Here is a 26354-nt window from a genome sequence, read left to right as displayed (position 1 = left end):
TAGACAGACAGCTCAATGGTTAAGAAGGCATTCTGCTCTTGCAGAGAACCAGAGTTTGGTTCCCAGCACTGACATCAGGTGGCTCACAACCATCTTTGACTCCAGCCCCAGGTGATCTGACAGCTCTGGCCATCTTGGATACCTGAATTCACCTGCACATACACAGACACTCACATAGTTAAAAACAAAATTAAAAAAAAAATTTAACTCTTTGTAGTCTATGGACTTCTGAAGTATGTTCTACGGTATAAAAGCCGAAATATGAATAGTAGTTGTAATTTCTGCACTTTGCTGCTAAAAAGAGGCTTGTGAGCAGACATGGGCACGCGGGGAGAATCATCAACTTGAATGGACCGTGTGGCAGTCAATTTAACATGATTTCTAACTTGAATTGGTGGACTCCATAAAGTAGACCACCCTCATCACTGTGGAAGGGCATCCATCACCCAGTCCATTGATGGAACTTGAACACAACATAGAAGCTGCCTTCTTTTTCTAGTCGTACTACTTGAGCTGAGAAGTCTCATCACCTCATATAAGATGACTTCTTAGGCTGGGATTAACACCAACAGCTCCCCCTCATTCTCAAGCCTTGTGATGACTAACCTTAATTGTCAACCTGACACACTAGAATCATTGGTAGGAGAGTCTCAGTGAGGGACTGTCTAGATCAGGTTAACCTGTGGATGTGTCTGTGGGGATTATGTTAATTGAATGGGAAGACCTGCCTACTGTGGGTGGTACCACTTCCTTATACTACTCCTAGGCACAGGATCCTGAACTGTGTACAAGTGGAAAAAATTCAACGAGCACAAACATGCATGTATTTATTTATTCTCTCTGTTCTTGACTGTGGATGGGTCTAGCTGCTTCAGTTTCCTCCATGTTTATTTCCCACCATCATGGACTGTTAACCCAGAATTATGACCCAAACAAGCCTTTTCTCCTTTAACTTGCTTTTGTTACAGTAGTTTATCACAGCAACAGGAAATGAAATTAAGACGGGCCTTTATAATAGCACTGAATTATTATACCTCCACATCTACTGTGTCTCCATCTTGAGAAAGCAAGTGATATGGCTTCTCAGGCTTTGCAACCATGTGGACTGATCCTCAGTATTGTAGTTAGTTAGTCAATAATTCCTATGAAGCCATGCTGAAGAAGCCCAATACACTAGTCTTCCTATTCCAGACTTTTCTAGATTGTATTTGTGTTCAAAATTAAACTATTTGCCATAATTATCATAATATTTGGGTACAGCTCCATGCTTTGGTAAGTACAATTTAGTCACTTTCATATCTATTTGCCAGTAGCAGCATCCTGGAGTCCCAGAAATATATTTCCTGCTGGTTTTTTTTAAAAAAAAATTTAAAAGAAATCACGTGGTGCACACAGTAATGTATTATTTATGAGAACCTTGTGAGGCAGACACCACGAAGGATACTATTTATACCCTGCATTCCAGATGAGGCAGAGCCCAGTGCTCCTGAGCACGTAACTGGGAATACCAACACTACCAACAGAATACTAAATCTTGGATTTCATACTCAGTACTGGTAGGGTTTTTGTTTTCCTATTACTGTAACGATCTGGAAAAATACCTGTCCACATTCCAGACATCCTGCAGCATCATTTTTAAAGGTCCTTTCCTCATAATAGGTCATGCTAGTACATCTGTGTGGTTGACTGTCTCTAATGAAAGGCTAGCCTTCATTTCTATGGATGTGGGCAGTGGCTGCCTGTTGCTAATATGTGGTAGAAAAAACTACAAGGGTATGATTAATTTTCTGAGTAAAAAGATGGAAACTTTCATAAAATTGGTTTGGTTTTGTTTTTTGACACAGAGACTCATACTGTGGCCCAGACTGTCCTGGATCTCAGTATGTAGTCCAAGCTAGCCTTGAATTCATAACAGTCCCCTGTAGTTGGTTTTGTTGGTTTTTGGTTTTGTTTTGGTTTCGACTCTTCAGGAGCCTGCCACCCCGCTCCCAAATAAATCCAAGGAGACTTAGTCTCACTTATGAATGCCCAGCCTTAGCAGCTTTTCTAACTTAAATTATCCCGCTTCTCTTTAACGTTTTGCCTCTGGGCTTTTTACCTTTCTTTATTCTATATTCTTTCTTCCCTTCTTACTCTGTGGCTGGGTGGCTGGCTGGGTGGCTGGCTGGCTTCTGGTATCCTCCCCTCCTTTTCTTGATCCTTGCTGTTTCTCTTTTTTCTTCTCTGCCTGCCAGCCCCACCTATTTCTCTCTCCTGCCTAGCTATTGGCAGGCTTTCAGCTCTTTATTAGACCAATTGGGTGTTTTACACAGGCAAAGTAACACAGCTTTACAGAGTTTCATAAATGCTTTATTCTTGATCTCTCCTTATGAAGTTAATGCTTCTATTGTAACAAAACAATAAAAAAAGGCTAAAAGAAATTCTAAAGGCATGAATATCTTAAATATTGAAAAGCACCTTAAAATAACCCTAGGCTAATGGGAAGGTAGTTCTATTGCACATTTATCTCTCTCTGCTCTACTGCCATCTTATAAGCCAGTACCACTAAAAGCAAGAGTGCTTGGTGGCTGCAAACACTCCATCAGCCCACAGTATTCTCCAACACAGAGGTGTAGTTTTAAAAGCATTATCCTGGGTCCTAGGGCAACCAGACTTTTGGCTTGTTTGGCACCAACTGCTCATTACAGGATATCTGGCTTCATTCCATCTTCCATTTTAAGCTACTGATGCTCTATATTGAAAGAGTTCAGTGATATACTTTTAAAAGATCTTTCTAGTATTGTGGAACACCCCTATAATCTCAGCACAGAGACAAAAGGATGAGTGTCTTTTCAAGGTTAGCTTCAGACACACAGTGAGCTTTGAGACAGCCTCAGTTACATAGCAAGACCCTGACCCCAAATTAATTAATAGAAAAATAATTTCCTGTGAAAACCCGAAGGAGGCATGTTTCCATCTACACACATGCACTCAGAGTTGTCATGATATACATACAGCACCAAGAAAGTGGAGAAAACTGTGAATTCATAGTTCTTCACTTAAAAGAGCTATGCACATGCATTTAAAGGCCTGCACTCCAGAGGAAGAGGCAAGCAAATCTCTGTGAGTTCAAAGCCAGCCTAGTCTATATAGTAGATTCCAGGCCTGCCAAGGCTACATTAATTAGCAAGACCTCATCTCATACACATAAATAAATAAATAAATAAATAAATAAATAAATAAATAAACAAATAAATAAGAAAAAGAAAATGAAAGATCTCTACAATTCACAAAGACAAATATTGTATTTTTAGTCTCATGTGTGGAATCAGAATTTAATAAAATACACATAGGAAAGCAGGAGGGGTCTATTTAGAAAGAGAGAGGGGAGAAGCTAACATGTGCTAGGTTTGCCTTTGCGTCCCCAGTGCTGTTGACAGGGATTCCTATACTGCAGTATCCAGAGAATGGCAATGTGTGTGTTTACAGGTAGAAGGAGTCAGACGTGCAAACACTCGAGCTGCAAGCTGTATCTAGTGGCGAGTGTAAGGACACAGAGCTTTGCTTGCCCTTCTTCTTCCTTGTCTGTTCCAGAGGCCAGACTCTATGAGGAAGTTTGAGAACGACCAGTGTGATTCCATTATCTGAGAGTTATACAAAAACACCTATCTCTCTGAGGGTGATGGAGTGAGAAATAAAAACTAACCCGTACTTAAGATATAAGACACTTTGTGGGCTGGAACAATGGCTCGGTAGTTAAGAGTGTGCAATGCTCTTGCAGATGACCAGAGTTCAATCCCTAGGACCACGTTGGCAGCTCGCAACCGCCTGTAATGCCAGCTCATGGGAGTTCTGACTCCTCTTACCCCTATGGGCACCTGCATTGAAGTTTACATACACATCATTAAAAATAATAAATTCCTTGTTTTTAAGGTTTAAAAGCAGCTTACTTGTGTAGAAAGTAACTCCCCACCAAAAAAAAAACCTAGCGTTGTTTTAATATACAGAACCATGAAGAAAAATAAAATGTTGTTTCAGAAAATAAAGATTTCTCTACAAGCATTTTTGCACAAAAACCTTGATTATTTGCTTTTTAAAAGATAAATGCTTTAAATATAAGAAAAAATACAGACTATGTTAAACAAAGAAACAAGAGTTATATTAATAAAAGATGAAGTAAAATTTAAAACAAAATTATTATCATAGATAAAAAGGACTTACTAATAATATAATACCAAATCAATCAGAATATATATTTTATATTATATTTATATACACAATATATTATATATAAATTCAAAGTTATATGTGCCAAAAAACACAACTCAAAATTTCATAAAGCAAAATTTGGATATAAAACATATTTTACATGTGTATTATTTATCAAAATAGATAATATGCTAGCTAATAATCACATATAAACTTGTTTAAAAATCTTATGGAGTATCGAGAGGCAGAGACAGACAGATCTCTGGTCTACAGAGCAAGTTCTAGGACAGCCAGGGCTACACAGAGAAACTCTGTCTCAAAAAAGAAAAATCTTATATATTCTAAACACTTGATGTACAAAAATAGCTAAAGAATTATCAAATGTTTGAAAATTAAGAAGGACATATCTACATGCCCTATGTATCAAAGCATGAATCACAGTGAAAATTAAAAATATTACATTCAAATATGACATCTCAAAACTTAGGGGCTAAGGTATATGGTTTTCAAACAATAGAATATTTAATACTCAGTGATCAAAATACAAGAAGGCAAACTAGCAGTATTTACCAATCACAGAAATGGTTAAGCTAGAAATCTAAAAGATTGTCCAAAGGATTAATAGAAATTCAGTGAGGTCTCTGGATGAACAATAATCAATTTTGTTTTCATATGAAGACAAAAACTGCTTTTGTTATTGTTCTATTGCTCTGAAGAGACACTATGACCAAGGCAACTCTTATATAACCCCTCTGGGGTTTGCTTACAGTTTCAGAGAATTAGTTCATTATCCTCAAGTCAGGAAGCATGGTGGTAGGCACGCATGTGCTGAGAATTTACAACCTGATCCACAGGCAGCAGGCAGAGAGAAAGACTCTGGGCCTGGTTTGAGCTTTTGAAACCTCCACCTCCACCCCCCAGTGACACACCTCCTCCAACAATGCCACACCTCCAGATCCTTCCTAAACAGTTCCACTAACTAAGGACCAAGCATTCAAACATTTGAGCTTATAAGGGTCATTCTCATATGAACCACTACAAAAACTAATTAAAAAATAAAATTTACAAATATCTTTACAATAACACTAAAATATCAAGAAATATATATGTGTGTGTACATAATAAGAATTTGTATATACATAAATACACCAGTAGTATATATATGTGCACATGTATGTATATATAAGAATCTTGTATATACATTTTTAATATATATATATGTGATTCTTACAGAAAACTACAACACATTACTGAGTACTTTAAAAATGATCTGAATAAATTTTGTTTTCTGTTAGGTTTGTTGGTTGTTAATAGATTAATAACCTCAGTATTGTCATATCAACTCTATCTTAATTAATATTGATCTGTAAAGTCATTACAGAGTGAAGGGAAGGTTTGTGTGTGTGTGTGTGTGTGTGTGTGTGTGTGTGTGTGTGTGTATGCCCATGTTCACTTGAGTTGACAAACTGATTCCAAAATTTACGTGACTATTCAAGAGTAAAAATAACAATCATCTTTCATCTTGGAGAAGAAATAGAGAGCTTTATGAGACCATAGATATGCATTTCAAATCTTTGCAACTAGAGTAGTTTGGTAATAGGACAAACACAGACTAATAGACCAATACAAATTAAAAAAAAATAAATCAAGTGCCACATCTATAGCTGTCTAAATTAGGGCAAATCCCTACTGCCATACCAAATGGATATGGTGGTTATCAGTAGAATGCATAGTTTGCAATCTACTCAATTAATAAAATAATACATGACAATATATACATGTGGAATTCTAGTCACAACAACATGAATGAATTTCTGAAACATAATACTGAATCCAGATGTTTAGAGAAATGTAGCAAAGGAAGCAAAATGTACCTATGACATTAGACATACTAGTTTCTTTGAAGAGATTTATGGAGTATAAGAGTCATAAACCAATCTTTGGGTTTACTAATAATGGATATTTTTATTTGGATGATGGTTCCTGGGTGCGATACATATGTAAAGCTGTATCAAGCGTAGCTTAGCAATGTATCTCTAGGAGGAGGGAAAATGAGAGGAAAGGGTGGGAAGAGGGAGAGAATTATAAAAGAAAATTAAGAAGTAACCAAAGGAAAGAAAACAAATGAAAAAGAAAGAAATCTCAGGAGAATTTTAAGGAGAGAACAGCCAGCAGAGCTGGGGAGGGAAACAGCCAGAGGTCCGTTGAGTTTAGCACAAGACATACACTGTTGAGAAGTGTTACTGTGAAGGAAGGGACAAATGCAGTACTGGGGGAATAAAAAGGAAGAAACCATTACAAGAGCTATAATATATTAATTTCTAATCCAGTCAGGGAAAGAAAGGCTAACTAGGGAAGACTGAACAAGACAACAGTACTTCAATAAGTAAAAATAAGCTATAGGTTATTCATCAATACTCACAAAGTCTGTCTCCTGCCCATTGAAACCTTACTGAATTCCATGTGCTGATTTCAGCCAGGAAATCTTTGTTTTTTGTTTATTTGTTTTGTTTTTTGTTTTTTGTTGTTATTTTGGTTTAGTTTGTTTTTTAATCAAAAGAGAGACTGTATGTTCTCAGTGAAATACAGAAAATCACAGTGAATAAAATTTGAATTAGTCAACTCTTCACTAAAGATTGGCCAGCCATAGAAGGATTTGTTTAGCATTTCTAGCTAAGTGAAAGTTTATAGAATTGTTTGCCTTGGAGATGCATTCCCACATACAGTCCTAAACTCAGAAATTCATTTATCCTTTGTCTACAAAGTCACATGCAACTCTGCTCATTGATAAATGTGAAATGCGAATACATTTTTTTGTTCCATGAATTTTGGTGTTGTTACAGATATTTTGGTTATCTTTTTTCCTAAATCCATTTTTTTTTCTGAAGATTTACAGCAACCAAAAGACATGAGTTTGTTTTATAATGCACCATAGCCTAGTGTAGAACATTGTGTTCATGCATATAACACGAATTCAAAGAACAGTTTAAAGTTTCAGCAATATAAACACATATGTGTGCACAGACACATACAGAACATAAACACATACACACACACACACACACACACACACACACACACACACACAAACACACAGAACACATCAGCTTCCCTCCCAGAAAGAATACACCACTTACTATAATGTGCTGATAAGGATCTATGAATGACATTTTGGCCCCAGCTGCAGAGATTCTCACACCTCCTAGGTCTTCTTTGGTACTCTAGTTTCTTTAAAGCCTGTAAAACAAACAATCATCATCGTTAAGTTTCATTCTGGACTCAGTCCCAAGATTTAAATGATGGTGACTAGATACAATTGGAAATGAAAGTATACTAGAGTAGATCAGGGGGACTGAGCTCTCTGTATATGTGACTAAAAATACACACACACCTTGTAGGAGAATGCTAAGCATATTTTGATACTACTGTTTAACTTCCATATTTATTTGTTCAATTTTTTTCAAAAGTTTTATTGTTGCTGCTGTTTTTGTTTGTTTCTGTTTGTTAAGTATATGATGAGCCATTTATTGAATTTCAGAAAATTAAAATTATTTGGGGGGGGGGGACTGGAAAGATGACTGAGCACTTAACAGCACTGTAATGCTCTTGGCAGAGGACTTGAGTCCACTTCCCAGGACCCACATGAGGCATCTCACAAGCACCAGTTGTAGCTCCAACTAGAAGACATATGATGCCCTCTTCTGACCTTCACAGCTGTCTACACTCACTATCACAAACACACACTCACACACATATATGCATAACTGAAAAGAATAAAGTTCTTTCAAAAAATATCATGTCGTATATAATTAAATAGTACATGTTCTTTACTTTTTCAGTTGGCCAGAATTACATAAATTCACAGCAGGAAAACAACAGCTTTTTCACTTTAGGTGTTGACTTGCAATTTTAAAAATGCATTCATGTTGAACGTGAACTTTGGTAATGGAATTTGAATTTTTTTCACTTCTAAGCCCCCAGTTTATGTGAAAACAGTTAAGTGAAAATATTTTATTTTATTTTATTTGAAGTATGGTTTCTCTATGTAGCCCTGGCTGTCCTGAAATTTGCTCTGTAGATCAGGCTGGTCTCGAATTCAAAGATCCACCTCCCAAATGCTGGGATTAAAGGCATGTGACACCATGAAAATATTTTAATAGAAAAAAAGTACTCTCTGTATTTTTTTCATAATTCATTCATATTAAATTAAGATAAAAATTATTCAATAAAGGAGATATGCAGTCTGCTGAAGAAAAAAGTCATCAATGCTCTTACACAGCTATGACATCCTGCAAGCAAGATGTGTCCCTTGGTTTAATAGCGGCATGACTGCTATAAGGGTACCCAACTGCTTTCTTCTGATTGGTTCAAGACCTGCTCCACAGGAGGGAATTTCGACCTGGTACTGTCCAGCTGGCCAAAACTCCATGGTGGGGGAAGTCGTAGGTCCTAGGAGGGTGCCTACTCCTGCTGTTTTGCTAAACAGGCAGATAAAACCAACTTCTAAATAAAACTACATATTAGTACTGATCTCAAGCTGTGGCCGACAAGCTTCTTTTTGTAGCAGGCAGCATTCTTAATTGGTCAAAGAGTTGAGAAGAGCTGACTGTTAAATTCTTAGCCCTAAATGGGTCATCTATAGCATCCCTTGACGCTAAGGCTCAAGGAACATTGTGGAAAAGGTAACAGAAAGAATATAAGAGTGAAGGTTGGGAAACAATATGTGAAACACTGTCCTGAACATGACAGAGCTCTTAAACTTAGACACTCACAGCAGCAGTGGCTGCTTGCCAATACCAAGCTCATTAATATTTCATCATGGATGGAAAGGGGCTCATAAGATCTGAACTCAATATATAGTTGGGCATGAATGTGAATTCTTGGTTCTTCTATCTCCACCTCCCTAGGGCTGGGATTAAAACAGTGTAGCACCATGCCCAACTTAAGCATAACTATATTTATTTTTTTAGTCATGCAGTTTTTACATTTATTTATTTGTGCATGTGAGAGACTGTACCCGTGTGTGTGTGTGTGTGTGTGTGTGTGTGTGTGTGTGTGTGTGTGTGTGTAAATGTACCATAGCATGCATGTGGAGATCAGAGGGTGACTCATAGGAATGTGGGTTCCAGGGACCTAATTCATGTTGCCAGGCTTGGAGTTAAGGACATTATCCTACCAAACCATATCACAGGCCCTGCTAATCATACATGTCTATCAGGCTGAAGATGGATACAGTGTTTTAAATCAACTTTAGTCAAAGTGAAGCCAAGCTATCATTTCGATTTTCTTTCAATAACCCAATATAAAATTGTTGTGGGATTTTGTGGGTGTGTGTGTTCATTTTATTTTACATTGCCCTACTTTAAACTTAAAAGTTTGCTAGGCATGTCAGAACACACATTCCTAACACTCAGAGGTAGAGGCAAGAGCATCAGGCGTTCAAGTCCAATCTAGGCTTCATGAGATTTTGTCTCAACTTTCTCTCCCCACAAAAAGAAAAATTTGATCATAAATGATCCTATCATCAAGTACCTCTGTGTTACAGTTTGAGTATTTGGCTCTACCAAAAATTATTTTGACATTTAGTTTCCAAAGGCCAGACATAGTAGAACATGCCTATAATCCCAACAATTGGGAGGTAGATATGGTAAAATCAAGAATTCCAGATCATCTGCTATATGGAGTTTGGAGTCATCCTGGGCTATGAAACCCTGTATTTAAATTTTTAAAAAGAAGATAAATGTAATTGCTAATGTGGTGGTTTAAAAGAAAATGGCCCCCAAAGGGAATGGTACTATTAGGAGGTGTGGTCTTGTTAGAGTACGTGTAGCCTTGTTGGAGAAAGTGTGTCACTGTGGGGTTGGACTTTGAGGTTTCCTTTGCTTAAGTAAGCTACACCCAGTGTCTCAGACCACTTCCTGTAGCCTGCTGATCTAGATGTAGGCATCTCAGCTCCTTTTCTAACACCATGTCTGCCTGCACGCTGTCATGTCCTGCCATGTTGATAATATACTGTACCTCTGAACTGTAAGCCAGCCCCAATTAAATGTTGCCCTTTATAAGAGTTGCCACTGTCATGATGTCCCTTCACAGCAATGGAAATCCTAACTAAGACAGCTAATGTCAGAATGTTAGGCTTCTGCCTCAGCTCCTCCCTCTGGGTTCCTGCCTTGAATTCCTGCCCAGGCTTCCCTAGCTGATGAGCTGTAACATGGACTTGGAAGTCAAAGAAACTGTTTTCTCCTCTGGTTGCTTTTGCCGACAGTCTTTATCATAGCAATAATAAAGGAAACTAAGACAGTGGTACTCACAGCCGACCTAAGCATTAAAGGGGATAAGCGGCATGTAAACTGCACCTCTATCTCACTCTGCTAGTCAATGTTGATTCATGCTTCTCTGTTTCCTCTTAAGATTTTTCTTAATAATCTACATATTGCAAACACACCATCAGGATTATTTCTTTGCTGTGCTATGCTCTGCCTCTGCCTTGCCTCTATGTATTCTTTTTTTTTTTTTTTTGGATTTTCGAGACAGGGTTTCTCTGTGTAGCTTTGCGCCTTTCCTGGAACTCACTTGGTAGCCCAGGCTGGCCTCGAACTCATAGAGATCCGCCTGGCTCTGCCTCCCGAGTGCTGGGATTAAAGGCGTGCGCCACCACCGCCCGGCCTCTATGTATTCTTGACCCAGCATTTTAAATTGAACAAATTACAGCACTAAAAGACACAGGCAAAATTATACACTTTGGGATAATTTGTGACTCTTGTATTTATGTGATAGCTGTGCATTTCTTGTGTTACAAATTTATTAGTTGATAGAATCCTGTTTAGAATTTAGAATTACTAGAATTTTGAAAGCTATTGCTATTTTATCTTATTTAAAGTGGCCAATAGTAGCACCCAGGTATAGTAATGTATACTTGTAATAATAGCACCCAAAATGCTGAGGCAGTACAATCTGCAATTCAAGGTCAACCTGTGCCACACAGTGAATTTCAGGACAGTCTGGGCAACTTAGCCAAATTTAAAAAAAAAAAAAAAAAGTAAAATTAAATCAAAGCCGACAGGGACTTTTAAGATGGTTTAGTAGTTAAAAGGTCTCTGGTCCTCTGTTCTTGCAATTCCCAGCAGCACATAGTGTGTCTCATAATCACCTGTAAATATGGCTCAAGGGGATCCAACACTGTCTTCTGGACTTTTCAAGGAGTACTTAAATGTGCACATACTTCCATTCAAACAAAAACACATACACATAGTTAAAATTTAAAGTAAGACCCAAACAAATAAAATAAAATAAAACATGATCAACATAGTTGACCTGCCATTATAACTGATATTTCTGCATTGATATTTCTGTATGTTCAAAGTGTGCTTACATAAAGAAGAGGAATATCTCCTTATATATAAGACATTGTGAAATATGGAGAAATGAACTAGTTCCTAACTAGAGGCTTCACACCTCCTGAGTAGCATTAAGGGTACTGGAAAACACTATGTACATTACCAGAGGAGAAAAGTAATCATCACTCAGCTATAAACTGTAGTAGAATATTATTTTAAGGTGTGTTACTTTTATTTATGTTGCATTTCTTTAACTCTGTGAAGCTGTGTTACTGTGTCTGTGTAAAACACTTGTTGGTCTAATAAAGAACTGGCCAATAGCAAGGCAGGAGAAAGGAGAGGTGGGTCTGGCAAGCAGAGAGAATATACAGAAGGAGAAAACTTAGGAGAGATCTAAGATCTAGGAGCCAGAGAAGGAGGAGGACTCCAGGGGCCAACCACCCAGCTACACAGCCAGCCATGGAGTAAGAGTAAGATTAACAGAAGTTAGAGAATGGGAAAAGCCCAGAGGCAAAAGGAAGATGGGATAAGTTAAGTTAAGGAAAGCTGGCTAGAAACTAAGCCAAGCTAAGGCTGGGCATTCATAATCATAATTAAGTACAAGACTCTGTGTGTGATTTATTTGGGAGCTGGGTGGCAGGAGTCCCCCAAAAAGAGTAAAAAAAAAAAAAAAACCAACAACAATAAACCCTGCAACCTCAAACAGTGACCTTCCTGCAAGATATACTGGTCCAACCGTGGCACAAATGTTATAGAAGTAACCAACTACTGTTTTTAATTGGATTTGAGACCCATTCTCTAAGATGGAGCCCATACCTAACACTGCAAAAGTGGAAAAAAACCTGAGACTAAATAAGTCATGGGCCCAAAAGGTAAACTTCGTACTATGATTCTGCTAAATGAACATAGCAATAAAATGACTCCTAATGACACATTACTATACCCATAGATGAGTGCATCACTCAACCCTCATCAGAGAAGCTTCTTCTTGTAAAGGATGGTAATTAGCACAAGGACCCACAACTGGACAATGTCCAGAGAGCGAGAGACTTTGGGGCACTCAGCCCTCAATGGGATGTCTTCATCAAATACTCAAGGCTCAGGGATCTATGTGGAAGAGGAAGGGGAACAATTGTAGGAGCCAACGGTGGTGGATGACTAAGGAAACAATGTCTTCCAGATACAACAAGGCTAATACACTTATGAACCCACAGAGACTGTGACAACATACACAACACCTGCACAGGTACAAACAAGACAAAATCCCAGCACTGAGAAGGAGAAGTAGATACAGAGTTCTACGCCTAACCAGGAAGCTATTTGCGATTGATACCTTCTTGGAAAGGGAAAATTCATTTTCTCCAATAGAATGTCAGCTACCCTCCAGGGCAGGCAACATGCCCAGGACTAGTTGGCTAATACAAGAGAGACTTCATGTTTTTATGTGCTTTTTGTTTTGTTTTGTTTGGGTACTTTTTGTCTCACTGGGGTTTTTGTTGTTATAGTGGACAGGATCCATATTGGAATCTATGAAAGCAAAGAGGGTTATGACTGGTATTCCCACCAAAATTGTTCATGTTAAAAACTTTAGGTGGGCTGTGAAGAAGTTCAGTGGTAGAATGTTTGCCTAGCATGTGTGTGGCCAGCGGACTTCTATAGTGACTTCCATTCATAAACTGCAGCTTTAGAAAAATACGAACATTTCTCTGTGGACACCTGTTCATTCATGCAACAGCTATATCATTGGTACAAGCTTCTGCTAGGCACTAGGACACAGTGAACAAGACAGAGCTCATACCTCCCAGAAATCTAGGAATTGTAAAGGTAGCAAGGAATGTAGTTCTGTGTGACACCTAATGTTTCTATGTTACTGAAATCAGTGTCACTTCCTAGGGTTGGTGTCTTTTGTTGGAAAGGCATGCAACACTACATTCTTTGCTACTGCCACAATCTCTACATTCTTGACTTGACCAGTAAATGAATCTTTCATACTTACTTACTGCAAGCTAAAACAGGAAACCCTTTTTCTGCCATACTATAACATACATGTGTACATGGATATATAAAAATGTACATGGAAGCAGGCTTAACGTGATACTTTCACTAAGAACAAAGCACACTATTTGTATTGCCCCATTTGACTAAGTGCTAAGAGCAGCCTACCAAATTGATTTCATGACTCAACACAGTTAGACAAACACTGATCTAAAAGACTTCAAGATTAAGTTTTCATCTACTTCCTCATTCTATCCCATCTCTATCCTCTTTTCTATTCCTAACTAGATAGGTTTTCCTTACTTTCTTCAAATGTAGGCTGCTCTCTTGGATGCAAAGCTCTGACCTACCTCTTTCATGCATTCACTTATTTAACCAATATTCAAATAGAACATTCAGCTGCTGTCTATAAATCATATTCCAAAGTCCTAGAGGCAAAACTATTGAGCTAGCAAGTCATCTCTGTAGGGACTTCTATTCTACAGAGCAATCAGAAAATAAATGATACAAGAGGAAAAAGCAAGAGTCTCCCAAAGCTAGGCTCTGGAAAGGGGCTGGCCACAAAGGGCAAAGGAGTAGGCTTAGAATACAATGTTCTCAGCAGGCATGTAGAGGAAGTGAGAGGAGTCCTGTGTCTGGTAAGTAAAAACCAAAGCAAAAGTGGTTGATGGTGAGGTTAGAAAGCAAGCAGGGCTACATCCTGAAGGCCCCTGTAGACAGCACTTGTGCACCAGCTAAACTAGACCCAAGCTTCAGAGCTCAGCTTCAAGGTCACTGCCATGGGGAAACTTTCTGTGACCTTCAGAGCATGTTTGATTTTGTTTGTATTTTAGACTTTGTCAAGCCTTTCTTTCCCCTTCTGCTTCACTCCAGGAACTAAAGACAGACGTATAAAGTCAGTGACCATGTATACCTTGTCAGCGCAGCTGTTCTGTGTGCGAGCATGGTGCCTACAACACAGCAGGTTCAAGATAAAGATGTGTTTAGTGGCCAGATACATGATGGACAGAACTAGGAACAAGGCCAAGTGTATTCATGAAGGAAGTTCTCACAATAACACTGTTTTCAGTGTTCCTCTTGTTCATGCCTAACTATATTTAAACAGCAAAAGATACTATAAATGAGTCTCTACTTTAAAAAATAAAAAGAGGAACAAGTAAAATTCCACATGAAGTGAGATGGCTACTCATTTTAAGGAAATCTGCTGCTGGGGTCAAAAGCCTGGTGTCAGCAATTTTATTTCCTCTTTTCATATCCAGTAACTCCATTCTTAACTACCGTGTTCACCATCCAAATATCAGCCAAAACCACATCCTCCAGCCAGACCTGGACAGAGACTTTCCTGGTACTCAAGTTAAAGGCAGGAAATGTGTTCAAGATAGTTAACAGGTTAATTACACAACTAATATTCTTTCTTAAATTTTTCTATTAATCTTTGGTAAGTTCACACATGTATACAACATGCTTAGCTCCAACTAATATTACTAAATCATCCCCTGTCTCCCTTTGTCCCCTCCTCTCTCAAGCTACAAGGTTAAGAACTACAAGATAACTAGATATTAGGCAAACATGACTCATGGCATTAATCCTTTAGTCCTAGAACAACTTCCTTTTTTCTTTTCTCCTTTAATTCCATCCAGGTCTAAACTTTGTCCTGCCCTAAAGAAACTTCAGGCTGCCTTAGGAGATTTCTGTTAACTTTTGCAATAAACAAAAATGAGCTCATAGATTTAGATGCCAGGTCCATTTACAATAGAAACCAGAGCCTATTGCAGGAAGGGAAAAGTGTGTTCTCTGACTTCTTCACTCCTCCCTGATCTAATATTTCTGCTCTATTTTTATTTCTTTTGCTGTGGTAAAGCACCCGTACACAAAGAAACTTAGAGGAGGCCACGCTTTATTCAGCTTACAATCATAGGCTCCAGCCCATCATTGAGGGGCAGTCAAAGTGGGAAATCAAATAGTCACATCATATCCAGAGTCCATTCCCCAGAGCCACATAAACAGGTGATGCACATCTGTATCCCAGTACTAGAGAGACAAAAGAAGATCAGTGGTCCAAGGCCATCTTCAGCTACATGAGTAAGAAGTCAGTTTGTGCTACATAGGACCCTGATTCAAAATCAAAACAATATAAAACAACAACAACAACAAAATCAACCAATCAACCAAATAAACAAACAAACAAATAAAAAGAATGTGCAATATATAGAGTACAGCAATAATTCATTTTTAGTTGTTTTTTTATCTCAACAAAAATACTTTAGGGTTTTGGTCAAAGCTTCCACTTTGAGGGCTGAGTATCAATCTAGACCAACTTCTAGAAGAACAGAGAAAATAATTTGAAAAGTTCTTGCTGTAGAAACATTGACAAGACAGAAATGTCACAAGCAATCACTCAACAACCCTGAAACTAATGAAAAAACTTAGGACAAATGAACAGCATTTTTCCAATATACCAAGAACCAGGAACAATGGAGGTCTATGACATTTTAGGAAGGCCTTGCTCCTACCCACCCCAGTTCCTCAGCATGAAGTTCTAACTAAGAAAGCAGGGCAGCCTTGAGAATGCACAGCTCTGCTGCCTTGCTGGTCAGGGCTGGACAGAACATGGAAAATTCCACAGCCCAGAAGTTGTCAGAGAAACCAAAGATCACAGAAACAAATACCAGATAAGTCTCATACTAACATGGGATCCACACTATCTGGGACAAGACAATAGATCATCCAGAAAATTAAAAATAACAAACAGAGCCATGTGTGAGGCTCCAGCTACAACCCCCAACACAACAGAGGGACAGAGGTTGGCTGAGAGAGACCTTGGTAAGGTCCAGATGATTCCTGGTGTGCTGAAAGAGTGTGAGCAAGGCTATGCCATGTGAGGGTCCTAGGTAGAGAAGGAAAAGCAGGGGCTGGAGAGATGGCTCAGCCGTTAAAGGCTAGACTCACAACCAAAAATATATGCCTTAAACTTATGAGAAGGAAAAGCAGGCAGGGACTTACAAACTCCCTGAACTTAGAAAGCATTCAAGTGACGTGCAAGTCAGATATAGCAGAGACACCCTCATTTAAGACGCTTAAGTAAATCTTTGTCAAGGCTGACAACTAAGCCTTGCTAACCCAGAAAGAACCCTGGGAAAACAACACAGAAAGTAAAAGCAAGAATGGGGGTGGGGTAACCTGAGTAAACAGGCTTGAGGCAGAGCACGATAGAGTACATCTGTGAATAAATTGAGGGGTCTAAAACAAAGCAACAGTAGCATTAACTTACTCATAGGAAATATCAGAATCAAGACACCATAACATACAATTTACACCTTGATATACAATCTAGAATTATTTTCAAAATTAATCATAAGAGGGCCAGGGAGAGGGCTCATCTGGTAAAGGTGACTGCCACCAAGTTTGAGGACCTGAGTTCAACCTGTAGGCTCCACGTAGTGGAAGGAGAAACCTACTCCTACACACTGTCCTCGGACATCCTCTGCACAAGCTCCTTGGAAAACACAGACATAAATACACTAAACAAATAAACATAATAAAAATTCCAAGATTTTAAAAACAAATAAATAAATAACGAAAAAGGACACAAAACCAGTGTGAATCCTACCATAAAAAGTTCCAGAAGAGAAAGAGAAGAAAAAAAATGGCAACAAATATTGGCTGAAATTTCCCTGGTTTTGATTTAAAAGCATATCAATAAAGCTCAGTTCCTCCAAGTGGGATAAATACAAAGAAGACTGATGCCTAGACACATAGCCAAACTGTTGAAATCCAAAAAGTGTAAAGAATAAATTTAAGAGCAAGAAAATAACAGCTGCTCATGATTGAGATAATGGAAGATCAACAGGTGGATTCTCATCAGAACCCACAGCAGCATCCTGAGGGCGGTGGGACCACATATTCAAAGTGCTGAAAGAATCAAACTACACATTGAGCATACTGTAGCCACCAAACTCTCTTTTAGAAATAAGAACAAATACAGATATTAGCACAGCAATTAACACAGGAAGAATTTGTAGAGCTAAAATAAAAAATAAAAAAATAGAAAAATAAATTAGTAAAAGATGCAGAACCTAAACCTAAAACCTGTATGTGTGTGGTGTGTGTGTATTTGTTTGTATTTCTGAAAGTGCATCTGTGTGTCTGTGTTCATAGGTGTGTTTAGTGTCAAGAAACTAGAACGTTTATCAGGAAAAGGGAAGGAAAAGACCCTAAGGGAAATGAGAAACAAAGAGCGTGATGGAATACATATAAGAGGAAATCAAACGGGAGCATTTGTGATGGAAAAAAGAGAACCAGCTGGGAGGGAATAGTGGGAAGGGGAATAATGGGACCAAAGTATACCGACTCATAAATGAAGATGTCACAATGAAACCCATTACTGAACATGCCAACTTAAAAATAACTGTGAGATGTTAAAGGACAGGAACTACAGCTTTAGTATGAGGACACTAACATGCATGAGGCCTTGGGGTCAGAACAAGGAGGGAGGGAGGAAAGGAGAGAGGAAGGGAGGGGAGGAAAGAGGGAGGGAGGGAGGGAAGAAACCTGGGAAGACAGGAAATAACAAAGAAAGTTCTTTGGGTTAAAAAGAATTGACAGTTGACAAAAACTCAAATCCACACAAAGAAACAGAGAACACCAATAAAGTTAAAACTTTTAAAAAATAAATAAATATATTTTCTTCTCTTTATCTTTATGCCATAAAATGATAAAATTACACTGAGCTAATTTAAAGAGGCTATGTGTGTTTGTGTGTGTGTAGATTTCTTTTGTATACATGAAAATTATATCACAGAGAGGGAAACGATAAATGTAGCTATATTGGAGCAGGGGGGAAAAAAACACCAGATGGTCTAAATCCATAGGAATAAATGAAGAATACCAGCCTCAGTAAAATGTAGATTCATACCAAATAGTCTATAAATATAATGTTTAGTTTTATCTCTGCATTTTATAAAAGGCATGAGGTTTATAGAAACATACCACAATGAGATAGCATTGGATTTATAACACAGGAAGATAAGACACACTGGAAAACAACAGCACAAATAAGTGAAGAAGAATTGCAGCTACATGCAAAGACTACAGATTGTTATTAATTATATGAAGAAGACTGTAATAAACTAATACATATAGCTTAATTCCTAGAACAACCAACAAACTCACTCAAATACCATTGAAATATTAACAAAACAATTTAAATGGGTTGCCAGGCCTTTCCCCACAAAAAAAGAATCACCAGAAAATAGCTACAGAGTGCAGGGAGCAGAAGAATAGAAATAAGTAAATATGAAATGAGATGTAGATAAATAGAAACCACAATGGCAGATGAAAATCCAGTCCTATCTCTATTAACAATAAATGTGAGACTAGATGAGGTGCCACATATCTGTAATCCCACCACGTGGTAGGATGAGTCAGTAGACTTACAGGTTCAAGGTCAGCTTGGTCAGAAAGAACCCCGAGAGCTGTTGTATCTGCTGTTGCCCACCAGAACTAAATCATAAGACTCTATTGCTTAAGGCACCGCATAGTTGGATACAAGACTGAGAGAACTCAAGCTGAAACTGGGCTGGAAGCTTCTTCCTCCCAGCTAGTTAGTTTTCATAGCTTTAAAAGGTGTCATGCAGGGTCTTGGGCTGGTGGGGAAGAATTATCATCAACAGTCTCACTCGGTTATGAACACTGCATGCTGTATTATCAACCTGTAAGGAAAATTGTGCAATGGTGGCATGACTCCTATGGGGTAACCAATTACTTCCTAATTGGATTTGAGGTCTGCTCCATAGGAAAGAATTCATGTCTGGGACTGTAAACATGATCAAAAGCCAGTGGCTGGTGAGGTCACAGGTCTTGCTGGGGATGACACCATGGTTGGTTTGGTTTAAGAAATTGACATGATGGTTTGTCAAATTGCCTTTACCAGTATTTATGTTTATGTTTATGTGCTGGTGTCAGCTTTGATCAAGCAGCTTCCTTTTCCAATGAGTAGAGGTTACTGTACAGATTCACCATTGGTCAAAGTGCTAAGTATAAGGCATCATTGAATGCTCAGCCATCCATGTCACCTTTCCCAAAGGCTCAGAGAACATTGTAGAATGGAGGATAGAAAAAAATGCAAGAGCCAGAAAAAGGGGTAGAGTGTATGGAAGGCTGTCTTTGGGCATGACATCGTCATCATCCTTTTGAACTCTTAACATCTGTAATCACCTATACAGGACATGCACAAGATAGGGACAGGCAATATCTTGTCATGGAGTATGACAGAGTTCATGAGGTCCAGCTCCTCTCTGAGAACCTACAGACACCTAGTGGGTGCTAGAGGAAAGAGACATTTTCTTGAGTAGTGTAGGCACTGGTCAATTGCCCATGCTTCTTTAAATAACTCTTCACCCATGCTCCTATAAGTAACTCTAATGAAATCCATTGGTTCCCAGAAGAAGCCTAAAACAATAAAACATGAAAGTACAAGGGAGTACTCATACTAGTCAGCAAAAAATAATGGGATCAGAAGAAGGAAGAAAGAACAGAAGGTAATGAGGAGTGAATGCAATCAGAACACATTATAAACATGTTTGAAAATGTAGCTGTGAAACATATCATTGTATATGCTACTAAAAATCTAAAAATAAACACGTGTGAATGAAATAAGTAAAGGGCAACCACATTGTAAGAAACTCTCTCAAAAAACAAAACAGCAAAGTTATGTACATGAATTTGACCTCCAGTCAAAAGTCAATGGCCTTCAGACTAAATAATACTAAGGACTGTAAAAATATGAATAGAGTCTGTAATACTTTAGTATTATAATATACTTATAATGCTGCACCAATGTCAGTGTCCTGGCTTTGATAATGTGCTTTGGCTATATACAATAGGGGAAACTTAGTCAAAGGCACACAGAACTCTGCATAACATCTTAGGGACTTTTATTTTAATTATGTCTAGTTGATTTTAAAATCCAGTGCATGTTATGGGGGCTGTAGTGAATGCATGTCCTTAATCTCAGGACTCGGGAGACAAAGGAAGGTGGATCTGTGACTTCAAGGTCAGTCAGGGCTACATAGTAAGACCCTATCTCAAAAAAGAACTGTCAATAGACCTCATTTATATGTCCAATTGTCATTCCAGGAAATAACAAAGCAGTCCAGAACTGGGTTAGTATATGATCACTTCTCCTCAGGACAAAAACCACGTGTAGTTCCTGTCGGTGGCTCCACTGTCAGTTCTCGTTAGGAAGCAGCTTTCACTCACCCACATTCCCCCCCACCCCCCACCCCTGTCGCCGACAGTAACTGCAGCAGACACGTTAGGTTTCTGTGGTATGAAGACATCTCTGACCAACTCTCCACTTTAAACCCTCGGAAAATGCCTTTACCCCCACCATTAGCTCAGGCCTGGAAATCTCACTACAACTAAGTTGCACAACCATTACAATGAGTGTCCACAAAACAGAAGGCTTTCCCTCATTCCTTCTAATGAGGCTAAACAAGCAGTCTTCCTGAGTAAAGACTATCTGGCAAGTCTGCAGTAAGAGATATGAAGCTCCTGGTTGGGGGTTTTTGTCTTGCTTTTCCCTTTTTCTCCCATGCCCTATAATTAGAACCCTCCAGAATACTCATGAGAGGAGGAGAATTTAGATACACTTCCCAATACACACTTGCTTGTGCCATGCAACGGTTGGCTTCCATCGGGTGATTAATGCCGTAGTGTCTGACCGAGGCCCATTTAGTCACGTCAGAGCGACACAGGCTTCTCAGAAAAAGTGAGTAAAAACTCTAAGGCCAGCCTGAAGTATCGTGTCACTTCTGTCTCTCTGCGGAGGGTGATGTAATAACAAAGGGAGAAAACGCTATAATTAAAGCCGCAGCATCTGGTGGCCAGAAGGACAGGGATTACATTCCCTAGGCAGTGACATGAGGTTTCACAACATAGTGCCACCTTCTCAAGCCCAGAACCAAGCAGAGCTTGCTCCCTCTCCCATCCTGACCCTCCATTCATTCCACTGTGTGAAATGAGGAAGTGGTCCCTCCATCTCACAGACTCCCTGGGAGGAGAACATGAGCAAACATATGGAAACTCCAACCACAAGCAAATGAAATGAAAAAAATAATGTATTGTTGTGTATAAAACTGATGCTTTCTCTTCTAGGGAGAGCTCTAAGAAGTTTGGAGTCAGCCAGTTTGTTGAGTAATTCTTTTAAGGATCGTGTGCTTTTTTATGGTCAACAATGAGTTTTTAACAGAAAATACGAAGTGCTTACAGTTCCAATCCACTAGGATTTTAAAAAGTAAGAACACTGGGCCACGGGCTCATCTGATGCTAGAGCCACAGTTTTCTCCATTATGCTGGAGATGCAGATATTCTGAAAACAAAAGCCCTTGGCCCCATGTCCCTTCAGCATCCTTTCCAGAAATGCACAGTCACTCAGGCATTACTGAAGTTCTGTTCCTGAATGGTTTGGATGATGCTTTTCTATTTTAACTAAAGCTAAGTGAAGCTTTCCATCACCCACAGGCAGAGAAAAATGAAGAACAATAGGAATTACAATAGATAAATACACCAGGAATGGTAGCACACACCTTTAATCTCAGCACTCTGGAGGCAGAGGCAGGTAGGTCACCAAGTCGGAAACCAGCCTGGTCTACATAGCAAGTTCCAGGTCAGCCAAGGCTACATAGCAAAACCCTATCTCAAAACAAGCAGATAAAAAGGTAGTTAAATGTATAAGACCTGTACAAGAAATGTCCCCCAAGCCACATTACTTTAGCACAGAAAGCCTGAGGGTTCTTTGCTCACTAGGAAACAAAAATATACACTCCCAGACTCAGGCACAGGTTATTAACTAGGTGGGTTTCTCAGCCCAGGTACATAACTGCAGAGCCTGCCCAGCATGTCACAGTAAGGCACCCGGGGCTGTGGGCTGGAACCATGGCTCTTCCTTAGGAACGGATTTTTTTTTCTCTCTCTCTCTACTTTCTCGGTTAGGTCTCTACGCTTCTTCCTAACCTCGCACACGTGCCTTCCTAAAAGCTCTCTCTAAACCCACAACCGCATAGAAGCACAACCACATACAGAGCACAACCATATACGGAACACAACCACATACAGAGCACAACCACATACAGAACACAACCACAAAGAAGCACCACATACAGAGCACAACCACGTACGGAGCACACCCGCATACTGAGCATAGTCCCATACGGAGCACAACCATATACGGAGCACAATCCCACATGGAGCACAAGCGCATACGGAGGAAATGGCATACAGAGCCCATGCTTCAGAGAAGGAACAGAGTCCACAGGAAGGGGAAAAGGAAATGTTTCCATTAGGTAAAGGCTCAACCACTAGAGACTCTCCAACTCACCTGTGGCTCTCCCTGGAGCTGCCGGCCTGCCACTCAGTGTTCTGCATAAACGCTCTGTGAGGAAAGCCCTCTTGATATATCTTCTAGCTCAGAGCCGTGTATTTCTACGGGAGAGCTAGGCACAAGCCGTGTACGCATTACACAGTGGTGGCCCTAACTCTGAACTGCACGAGGAGAGCTCTACTTCTTTCCCCCAGTTCTCTAGCTGGACCAGGGGTGATTATTTAACTACTCTCAATGAAACGGTGAATAAGCATATGAGGACTTTTCATAGTATACTTGGGGAAATTACTGGACTACAGATGAAGCCATGTGCTGAGAATGAACTCAAGGAACTCCCTATTCATAGAATCTAGAGTAACAAACTGCTCCATATATAAGCAATTGTTAGTTTCAGCACTAATCTTTTCCATATTAAACTTCATTTTTGTGATAGAGCTGTGATCGATCAAATTGATTTCATTGAATGTTGACTGAAAAGTTTTGAACTGTTTTCTGTGCTGCTGAGTTTTCCTTTCCTTTTCTTTCTTTTTCTTCTCTCATACAACACACCCCTACCGAAGTTCCCCCTCCCATCTTCCTTCTCCCACGAATCCTCCCTCCTCAGTTTCCCTTCAGAAAAGAGCAGGCTTCCCAGGGATATCAACAGAACACGGCACAACAAGTCACAATACGATTAATACACACACCCAGGGAGACGGGGCAGGAGGATCTCTGTGAATTCGAGGCCAGCCTTGTCTACAGAGTATGAGTTCCAGGACAGCTAGAGCAACAGAGAGAAACCCTGTTTTGGAAAAAAAAAAAAAAAGAAAAAAGAAAAGAAAAAGAAAGAAAGAAAAGGAAAAGGAAAAGAAAGAAAAGAAAAAATTATTAATACACACTTGTTAATCATTTCCCAGATACTTTGTTAAATAATGTACACATACTATCTCATTTATTTTTCTTAACAAAGTAGTAATTATTATTAACATTTTTAAGATTAAAACAAACTAGGTTTAGAAGGCTGAATAACTGGTCAACCTGACAACTCAAACTCTACATCCATGTTATGGAAAAACATCTCTCCCAAGTAGTATGAAACATTAACAGGACTGAGCCAGCCCTAGAATTGTGACCTGCCTCATAACAATTCTTTCTACTTCATTCTGACATGGCAAATAAGATACTAAAGAGCAAGCAAGATGACTCATTGTGAAAAGACACTTGCTGCCAGGCCTGGTGACTTGAGTTCAATGACCAGGACCCACAGAGTGGAAGCAAAAAAAACAACTCTGAAGTTTTACTCAGACCTATACACAAACACACACACACACACACACACACACACACACACACACACACCTACAGACACACAGAGCACAGCTGTTGTACACAGCAATGTCTATATACACACATAGGCTCACAAAATAAATATAATTTTTAAAAGACATGACATCCAGAAACATTTGGAAATTACATGTTAAGAAATAGAGTTATTAGAAAGCCTTAGCAAAAAGGTGACATGTTTTCCTAAAAAAAAAAAAGAAGGAAGGAAGGAAGGAAGGAAGAGAAAAGAAGAGAAAAGTACAGCAGCCCTGTGAGTAGCCTTCATTTCCTCAGTCAGGTCTTCAGCATGCCCTCTCCTTGCTCACGGTGGTGCTCTCCTCACCTAGCCCCCTCACGTCTCTTCCCCCTTCCTGTATTTCCCACGTGTCTCTGTGTGCTTACGTTTCATTTAGGAGAATATCTGACTAGGTGTTCTCCTACGATGTTCTTGTCTTATGGCCACTCTGACTGATCTTGTTGTAAATGAATCATCCCTTTAGAGCACAGTTTGGTAAACAGAGGCACAGCAGTCCAGAATCCAGCAATGAAGAAGGGACTGCCTGCGAGGGGCAAAGGAATTACTCCAGGAGGGAGACAAAATGAACAGGAGAAGCCTCGCTGTTTGGAGACCTGAATTGAGCCAGGTTGTTGGTTAGAAGGCAGCACAGCACCATCCCACCCCCACCCACCCCCCATCCCCCACCCACCCCCACCCCCACCCACCCCCACCCACCCCACCCCCACCCATCCCACCCCCACCCACCCCCACCCACCCCACCCCCACCCACCACCCACCCCTGGCAACCACCCTATCTGGCCATTCAGCAAGCTCCCATGCACACCCCCAAGCATTCCATATGGATGAACACACACTACTTAACGCTTCCCTGTAGTAGTTTCCTACACCACCTTGCTACTACTAGGAAGCACTCACTCAGAGGAACCTACCCACCTCAGAGTGAGCAAACAGGCCTGCCAGTCCCCCAGTGAATTAACAAACAGAGCCAAACTCTCCTCAGTCCCCAGACAGCTTTCTGGTATTCCTCCCTTGACATGTAGATTGGCTGTTCTTTTCCATCCTCTCACCTGAGCAAGTGGCCATTCTGGCTAGATTTTAGAGTCGTAAAAATTTGGAGTTGGAGGAAATACTCTTATCATGCCAGCCATCACTGTGAATCAGATTTATAAGCAGCAGCCTAAGGAACAGACAGGCCAAGCCAAGTTAGCTTAGCCAGGGGACAGCTCAACATTCATTTCTCCTTTATACCTCAGTGTACGCAGTAAAGATTTTTAAAATTAATCAAAATTTAAAAAGGCATACACACACACACACACACACACACACACACACACACACACACACACATTTCACTTTGGCCAGTATGCTAAGTGATTAAGTTACTAGTTTGGTGGTGTGGAGTAGACTCAATGTATGAATTTGGGAAAAAATAGTAACTGAATTTCCCCCATGTGACTGATTAAAAAAAAATGACTTTATGCTTTATTTCATCTTTTATACTTCTCTATGTCTGAACCTTAGTTACAAGTTGTTTACTTACAAATATTACACAGATTGTTTTAAAAACTCTTTCATCACTCAGAACAATACGGAATAACATTTACACTGATGGCTGGAAAATACGCAACATTCATTTTTTAGATAATATAGAATAAGGATGTTCTGTCTTCTCCCTTAAGGAAACTGATTGGGTGAGTTAGTCAGTGTTAACCCTTTAAACACATCTAAGTGCCAAGAAATACGGTGTGCATTGAGACCACATCTGTGCTGTCTCTGCAGACTGGAAGTTGTAAATATGTCCCTGTGGGCATACTGTGTTGTACTGAGGACTCCACTCCCTCTTTAACTACTGAGTTTTGTTCTGTTTTCTACCCATGATGTACTAGTAATTGCCCTTCAGGGAACGCCCCACCTTTCCCTTAAGACTAAGTTCAGGCAAAGCTCCCTGGAATTCGTCTGACAGGCAGAACTGTCTCACGGGAGCCATTTTAATTCTCAATGAACTCTTCCTCACTCTGCTTTGCAACAAGCTGTCAAACAACAACTGTTTTGGAAACTGACCTTGTTTGTAGGAAACATACATTGGATGTTTGGACGGAACGGTAGTAATTCTAATTCATCTAATTCAATC

General features: G+C 39.5%; 1 protein-coding gene across 1 annotated transcript in view; it reads right to left on the bottom strand.

Annotated features, from left to right (window-relative positions):
* Nucleotides 1-26354, bottom strand: part of Pla2g4a (phospholipase A2 group IVA) — a 140717-nt gene that overhangs the window by 104012 nt on the left and 10351 nt on the right. The window contains exon 2 of the mRNA XM_059280570.1: nt 7326-7425. Coding sequence (XP_059136553.1) covers nt 7326-7358 — 33 coding nt within the window. The 5' untranslated portion in view covers nt 7359-7425. The remainder of the gene's footprint in view (nt 1-7325; nt 7426-26354) is intronic.

Source organism: Peromyscus eremicus, chromosome 15, assembly GCF_949786415.1.
Source record: "Peromyscus eremicus chromosome 15, PerEre_H2_v1, whole genome shotgun sequence".
Lineage (NCBI taxonomy): Eukaryota > Metazoa > Chordata > Mammalia > Rodentia > Cricetidae > Peromyscus > Peromyscus eremicus.
Note: the sequence above shows the minus strand (reverse complement) of the source record. Positions and strands in the feature narration are given on the sequence as shown.